We start from the raw sequence: 8,510 nt of genomic DNA, 5'->3' as shown, positions 1-8,510 counted from the left end.
ATGTTATCGTCTAAAAAGTATAATCAAAAGGTCTGTATGTTATTTATCTAAAAAGTATTGTTTCGATCTCTGTTTTTTTCTATGACGATAAAATTAACAACTACTATTTTCAGTGCGTAAATTCTCAAGCTACCACGATAACATGCAAATCATGTTAATCAGATATTATTTTGATCTTTTTGTTTGATAGAACTCGATAACTAAGCTAATCTATGGTTTTTTTTAAAAAAAAAAAATTAATAATAATAATAATTTGATGAGTTTGAGCATGAATACGAAAATATGAATAGAAATCGGTTTCGTTCGTATTCTTGACATCACAAATAAAATTTGTGGATTAGTTTTGTTATTTGGGTTGGACTTTGGATCATGGGAGAACAAGAGCCTCGCCACATTCGATTCAATGAAATCAATAATAAGTTTCTTGGGCTAAGCCCATATATTGTTGGGTGAATGACTTGTATTTGAATGTGTTAAATTTAAAGTAACCCTGTCGGATTATTTCTTAATAGTTTTTCTTCATTTGTACTAAAATTTAAATTTCTGTATAATTTGGTAGTATTGTTGGCATATGTAAGTTTTTGAGTTAATTTTATGTCTAAAGAAAAATAAAATGATCCCATGCGTTTAATAATTTAGGCTGGCAAATTGAGTCGACGCATTTTTAAAATAAATACTCTTGTTCTTGTCGTTTTAACTAAGTGGTTCGGAAGATTAGAACTAGGAAATTATATTGTCCGAATAGTCATTGTTCTTTTGTTTCCTAATTCATGCGATCATTAGATAAATGATCAGATATGCATAATCTAAATTAGACCAGAGTTCCAGAACTTGTAGAAGCGAGCATCAGTTGAAAAGTAAATAAATCGATCCAATTCCTAAGAAAAGTTGACAAAATATTTTCATTAATCCAATTTTGTGAGTGGTGATTTCAAGGTGTTTGGCGAGGTAAGACATTATTCGTCTACGTGTTAATCCAAACAAAAATGGTACATAGTTTCAGTTTTGACCAATACCTGGTATTTTTTTTTTTCAATACAAACAGATATATAATTTTATATGTTTTTATTTTATATGTTTGTTGCATAATGAATGGTTAGCTATCTTGTACGGTTGTTTCGTTGACGCAGCGAATTGACTTGGTGGTATTTGTCTTTCTTGAAATAATTTGCATAATTCCTGTACCGGGTACAATTTTTCAGGGCGGTAATCCAGATGACGATGCAGGTGACAATCGCCATGGTATCTGCTGTTATGGCCAGGACTGAGCAGTTGATGTTGGAGGAGGAAGGGGCGGCTCCTATGACGAAATGGGATTCACAAATGAGGGAAATGGTTCAGAATCTTCTATCAGACATCCGCTCAATTGTTCAGAGGTATTTATTCTTGTTAGTGCGTAATGAAGATGAAATGAATCAGGACGAGGCCAAACAAAAAAAAATCTTAGGATTGGCCTACGACTTCGAAAACTCAGTGGAATCTTACTTCGTTAAGAACGCCACTTGTGCATCATCAGGAGGTAGATTCACGAGTCTCTTCAAGCGCTCGCATGCGAAGAGACTCCTGGACACTCTCCAAGGCTTCAGGTTGAGGGTAGATGCAATCCGGGACAGTGATCTTCTTCCAATCCCAGTATCGGAAGTATCAATGCCACGGCCTGACTACGTCCTTCCAGTATCAAGAACAATGTCCTGGTCTGATAGAGCAAGTACTTCTTCCGTTTCAGCTGTGGATGATTTTGTGGCTCCAAGTGAGGTGATTGTGGTCCAACGAGACGTTCAAAAGTTACTCTCCATTTTGATAAGCAATGATACAGGTACAGCTTCTTCTTCGTTTGTCTCCATATGCGGTAAGCGTGGATTGGGAAAGACGACTCTCGCAAAATTGGTCTATAATAACACTGCGCTGGTTGAACATTTTGATGGCCGCGCGTGGGCTAGCGTACGCTCTGATGCACCGATCAGGGACATTCTAGAGTCTATCTTGATCAGTCTCTCGCCTACCCCAGTTAAGAAAGAGGTGATCTTCCGGATGGATCCGGTGCAGTCGAGAGACGAAGTTTACAAAGCCCAGAAGGGGAGGAGGTGCTTCATTGTTTTTGATGATGTCTCGAGCATCGACACGATAAAATTTGTTTTCCCTATGATTAGTGGCACCAAGATGCTGATCACAACCCGTTCCTCAGAAGTGGCCGGACAGCTCAACGGTTACATACATCATATGAAAGAGTTGACCCTTGAGGAGAGCAACATGCTTTTCAAATGCCAATCGGAAATATCAGAGCACCAAGGTCGCCAATCGATATTCTTTTCTCAATCATTGTAGACCACAAGAACTATCTGCTTAACATTCTTGTTGCCAATTTTTTTCCCACATTTAGTGTTGACATTTAAGGACGGATGTTCTAAATCTGACGAATTGAGGATTAAATAAATTTGGTATGTTGTCTGTGTTTTGCAGAAGGAACAGCACGTCAAATGGAGATTGGGGCGCAAATAGCAGGTGCTTGTGGGGGCATACCTTTGGCTATAGCCGTCGTTGGCCGTATCTTGAGGGGAAAGAATTTTGATGAATGGAATCGAGTGCTTGAAAGACTACAGGATCCTGGTGATGTAGTAATGAATGTCCTTTGTCTAAGCTACAAATACTTACCATTACATTTGAAGCCTTGTTTTCTCTATCTGGCGCATCTGCTACTCGATCAAGTGATGCCGGTGGAGAAACTATACCTATTGTGGATGGCTGAAGGGCTCATATCAAAAGAAACGTTGCACGTAAACATAAGAATGAATGTTGCTGAGGAATATTTGAAAAAACTTATTTTCACAAGCCTGGTTATAGCCGAAACTGAGAACGAATCAGCTGTTAGAAGGTTTAAATCCTGTCAGCTCCAGGGTTTAGTGCATGATATATGCGTGTCATTTGGGGTGAAGGAAAACTTTTTCCAGGTCATAAACACAAGTTATCAAGCAGAGATATCTTCAGTATATCGAGTTGCCATATATTTGAACATAAAAGATGGAGACAAAGTTTATTTAAAAATAAATGAGCCCAAGAACATGCGAGCCCTCCTTTTCTTCGAAACAGACGAGTCTCCACCAGCGAAGAAATGGCCCACAGGAGTCGATGACCTTGCAGCGTTTCAATGGATGAGAGTGTTGAACTTTGATAAAGTTGATTTTGTAGTTAAAAAGCTTCCAGATGGCTTAGGAAAACTGCGTTATCTGAGGTACCTTAGTTTCCAAGGATGTAATCTGAATGAGCTGCCATCATTTGTGAGCAAACTTAAACTTCTTGAAATATTGGATTTACGTGTGGCTAAAGCTTGCAGATTGATTATATCAGACAACCATATCCTGAAGAAAGTTACAAGATTGAGCCATTTATATCTTCCTTCAGTTTTTCAAACTATTGCTGGTAATCTGAAGCTGAGAGCTTTGAGAAGGCTCGAGTTGCTAGAGAATTTTAATTCCATGTCATGTGATATGGATGATCTACTCGAATTGACACTTCTTCAAATAGTCACAGTTGATATTGCAGTTGGGCTCCCCAAAGACTTGAATAAGATCATCGAATTTGTCCGTAAGAATAAACACCTGCGTCAAGTATCACTTGTTATTAAAGACTTTGATTGTTATCACTCGGAAGAGAGGCTCTCGATTTTCAAAACATTGTGGGATTTGGCCCCTCTTCATGCTTTGCATGTCGAAGGTCACATGAAGACACTATCTATGAACCCAAATATAGAATATTCGAGAGTCACCGAGATTGTTTTTGATGAATCTGAATTTGACAGCGACCCAATGCCAATACTGGGGCGCCTACGTAATCTTAGGAGTCTTGTTCTGCAAAACGATGCATTCGTAGGTCATAGCATGGTGTGTTGTGAATCAGGCTTCGGGGAACTGAGACGCTTGGAGCTTAAAAATTTGAGGTTTTTGGAGAATTGGGTAGTGGAAGAAGGTGCCATGGCAAAGCTTTCTGTTTTGGTGATCAAGGACTGCAAGAAACTGGCAATGGCCCCTATCGAATTGATGGATACGGGAACTCTGAGAGAATTAAAGATTATCTCAATGCCTAAAATCTTTGAAGAAACTATTCGGAGGACCTTTCAGCGAATGGAAGGCCTGATTGTCACCTTTGACAACTGATCATTCCTACAGTAACATCAATGGTTGAAGAATTCCTTAGGATTTGGCTGCCCGACATATATAAAAGCCATCTATGCATGCAGGCTTATCCCTTTGGTGCACCAGTTTCGGAGCTGGCAGCATAGACTGCAGGTTGAAAGGCTAACTTTAATTTGCTTTCCAGAGTTCCATTTCATGTTGTTTCCACACGTTGGTATCTTTCCTATTTCATCAATTTCAGTGTTTCCACCATAATCATTAATAATCATGTGTAAAAAATTTCCTTCTTTTGAGTGTATAAATGTTTGAGTACTGAAAGTTTCATATAAGTTGTTCTAGGAATTGAAAACAATCAATACATTTATCTAATCCAATCTAATTTAATCCAATCTAACGTACATATAAATATATGACTTCTAATCGTGAATTTTCTAATATACATTTATTCATTTAAGTTAGCAAATTAAATCAATAGTTTTTTAGTGGGTTCTTTTGTAATTCATTATCCATCTTAAATGATTTTGAACATTAATACATATATATTGAATTCATCAATTTACCGATGGTTTTTCTTTATTGTTACTAAAATTGGTTGCTAAAATGAGTTGATTTTTTCATTGTTGCTGATAAATATTTAATGTTTATATCTTATCTTTTTCTTTTATTTTATATATAAATACATCACTTTTATAACAAGTTAATTTTAAATGTGAACTAAGAAGCATCATACTTTTTTATTTAAATATGTCATTTTGTTTTTCTGACATTATTTTTTTCTTATATATATTTTTTAATGTTTGCGGGTGTTTTTGTGCTTATTGTTTTTATTTAACATTGTTAGAAATATTATACGCATAGAAAATTTAAATCATAATGTGTCATTGATAATACACATTAATGGTCCACCAATTTTATTTCACAATAATTATAATATTTTTATTTAATGATTGTTTTAATTTTTAAAATATAATTAATAAAATTTATGTGTTCTTCAACACTATTTTTCAGTTTTTTCATACTATTATAAACCCGTTATATTATTTTTATGAATTTTATAATTTTTATATATTCATTTTAAATTATTTTTATTAATTAATATCTATAAATTTGTGAAACTCTTGTATTTTTATATTGATAGATTGATAAAAAAAAAAAAAAAGCTAAAGTTTAAAATTTCTAATAAAATGTTTAATATTTGAGATATAACTAATAAATTTTGTGAACTTTTCAACTTTATTATATGTTTTCAACTTTATCAGATTATTACAATTACATTAGGTTATTATTATAAAATAATTTTTTTAGGAAAGAATTTATTATGTATTTAAATTATTTTTATTATTTAATATCAAAAAATTTATTAAACTCTTTGATATTTTTATTTAGACGATAAAAAAATGTTAAATGTTCATAAATTTCAATAAATTGATTTAGATAATAATTAAATAAATAGTAGCTCAGTAATTTAGTAATTTAACTTATGATTCATTATGTGTTATTATAATATTTTATATAATAATGTTTTTAAAATTATATTTCTCATTATTAATTTATTTCTCATTGTACATGATGAAATTATATACATAAAAATAATTTTTCCGCCTTTCTACAGATTATCATTATATATGATGAATTTATATACATAAAAAAACTATGCTCCACATTTCAAAGTCACAAAATTGTTATTTAATATTACTCACTTAATGAGTTAACTAAATTATATTTACCAATTCATTGTGCCTTGTTATTATGACTGCAACTTAATGAAGCATATGTGAGTGCATAGGATTGTCACCCCACCAATTAATATTTGTGTTTAAATTATTATTATTAATTAAAATTACTTTGTGTTCGATGAAATTATTTGATTAGTGAGAATATATTTGATTTAGAGAAATAATTTCTGTAATGTAAAATAACGTCCATATCGGATTTGTTAGGTGCAATAATTGTTCATGATAGGTAGAACAATTGAAACGTGACGTTTGAGTTGCTTTATGGTTTTAAAAGATTTTAGTTAACGTTGCACGGTTACCACCTGTTATAACTTTTGGTAAAACGGAAGTGAATGATCATACAATTGATATATATCAGAGAAAAAGTCATGAGTTCAATTCTCATAGATGGCAATGAGTGTAGGGTGTGAGATTGTTGGAATGTAATAATTGTCTTTGCTGGATACATCGATCGAACCATGACGATTGAACTACAACACCGTTTAAAATATTTGAGTTGTGCCGTTACCACCAGCTATAGTTTTGGTAAAGCGACAAATGTCATGTCTTATAATTGGTATCATAGTCAGTCTCACGAATTCGATTCTCATTCATTGCAAAAAAGTGCGATTGTTGGGGTACAATAACTGTCTCCGCTGGATAGAGCAATCGAAACGTGACGCTTGAGCTAATGTATGATTTTAAAATATTTGAGTTAACGTTTAAACATTGTTAGCACCCGATATAACTGGTGATTTTAAATGATCATTTCTCTATGGTGCATTTAGTGTTGGAAGATATTCAAATCTTTTATTTAAATTGGTGAGTGGTCGTTTAATAACTAATTAGAACATCTTTTTTTATTTATTTATAGTTCATTACTATCAATGATTTTCATAGAGTTTCGATATTCTTTGTAATTAAACTTCTAGAAGAGTCTAAAATAAAATTCTAAATGTGAATTTAATACATACAAGTAATCAAAAGTAAGCTCGAATAACTCAAAAGTTATACATTAGTAAAATAAGTCAATATCATTAATTTTTTATTTAATATTAATTAATTTTCGAACTCCCCTGGAATTAATTTATTGATATTAATTTTATTCATATATATTAATTATTATGCATTTTGATGCTTTAAGTTGGTGTTAATTGATTTCAATCGATGGATTATAAAAAGAATGCTAATAGTAATTAAAGATGATGATGTTCGAGAAGATTGAGCGAGTTGGGGTGAGCAATCTACTCGAGTAGAAAAGTTTGCCTTCCCTGTAAATATTTTGACCTGTTGGAATGAGTGTGGCCTGACCTGATAGGATGACCCCGAGTGTTCTGGCCTAGTATGCCCGGGTGCTCTGTCGTGGACTCCCGGGTGGTCTGTCCTAGTATGCCCAGATGCTCTGTAATGCCCGAAAATTTAATCCTAGTAATCTGTAATTATGGATTTATAATTTGATATGATTATGAAAGGATTAACCGAGACACGATTTGAAGTAACGTGTGAAAATGTATGTGCGAGGACAGTACCATCGGCGCACGTGCGCGACGTGATGCGCACCCATGCGCCAAATGGGCAGAAGACCTCGCGCATATGCGCGACATGAGGGCGCGCATATGCGCGAGCTGCACAGGTCGAGTCCAGAGAGCCTCGCGCATATGCGCAGAATTGAGGCGCGCATATGCGCGAGCGGCTGGGAAGACACGCGCCGAGACAATAGTCTCGCGCATATGCGCGAAGATAGTTCGCGCATATGCGCGAGATTCTTTGGATGAGTTTGCGGAAGACACGTTTCGGGGCATGCGAGATGTATATATATATACATATTACACGTATTCCATCAAAGAAATCAACGGAGAATTGAGATAAAGTGTTGGTTTCTTGTGCTTCAATTTCAACCGTGTAAAATCCGTCCGTCTGAATCGTAATCCGACTTCAGTACTGTAATCCTATCGACGTAGGCTACAACTGGACGTAAGTTTTGCTACGTTTTGACATGCTTTGAAATTATTTCATTGTCAGAATTGAATAGGATTCATATATGATGTTCTTGATATGTTAGACATCATAGAATCGAAGTCAGATTAAGAAACGGACTGATTATGGAATTGTTATGATTTTTTGATTATATTGATCTGAAATCGGACATATTTGGATTATGAATGGATTACAAATTGTATCGGATATGGGTTATGATTTGTAATTGATGTCTGTTGATATGGTATTGACGGGGATACTGAGATTGTGCCGTTATGCTGTTATTTGAATTAAATCCGGATTAATCAGATTCAGTGTTGAATTGAGAATGGAATATTGATATTATGATTCTCAATATGTCGTTTCAGATTTACAGAGACAGTCTTGAGTTCAGAACTGATATTGCTTCAGACCGAGACTACAAACGAAAGGTATAAGTCAATGTGATATCGGGAGATCGACTTAAGTCGGTTTAGACTTGAGTTTCCCCAAATCACATACTTTATTTTGTTGCATTGATATTTGCATTGCTTTGATTGATGTACTTGTTCTCTTGATTTATAGATAGCAGGTACTAGACGAGTAATCTTGTGACAGAAGTGCCTGATAGTGGCGGGATCGCCACGGGCACATTGCTCGATGTCACAAGATAGTGTATTGGCGATAGTGCCAAAGTCTGTCACCGGAT

General features: G+C 34.4%; 1 protein-coding gene across 1 annotated transcript; it reads left to right on the top strand.

Annotated features, from left to right (window-relative positions):
• The first annotated feature begins 1,110 nt into the window (after positions 1-1,110).
• Positions 1,111-4,451, top strand: LOC142555866 (putative disease resistance protein At1g58400). The gene is made up of 2 exons (XM_075666995.1): positions 1,111-2,290; positions 2,461-4,451. The coding sequence occupies exons 1-2, from the start codon at positions 1,216-1,218 to the stop codon at positions 4,149-4,151; spliced, it is 2,766 nt and encodes a 921-aa protein (XP_075523110.1). The 5' UTR covers positions 1,111-1,215; the 3' UTR covers positions 4,152-4,451.
• Positions 4,452-8,510: the final 4,059 nt, after the last annotated feature.

Source organism: Primulina tabacum, chromosome 1 (assembly GCF_025594145.1).
Source record: "Primulina tabacum isolate GXHZ01 chromosome 1, ASM2559414v2, whole genome shotgun sequence".
Lineage (NCBI taxonomy): Eukaryota > Viridiplantae > Streptophyta > Magnoliopsida > Lamiales > Gesneriaceae > Primulina > Primulina tabacum.
This window is presented reverse-complemented; position numbering and strand designations above follow the sequence as displayed.

Excerpts from the sequence above, each read along its gene's own strand:
- LOC142555866 (XM_075666995.1), top strand. The coding sequence starts at position 1,216 with ATGACGATGCAGGTGACAATCGCCATGGTATCTGCTGTTATGGCCAGG. Across the intron at positions 2,291-2,460 it reads GGAAATATCAGAGCACCAAG|AAGGAACAGCACGTCAAATG; the intron begins GTCGCCAATCGA and ends TGTGTTTTGCAG.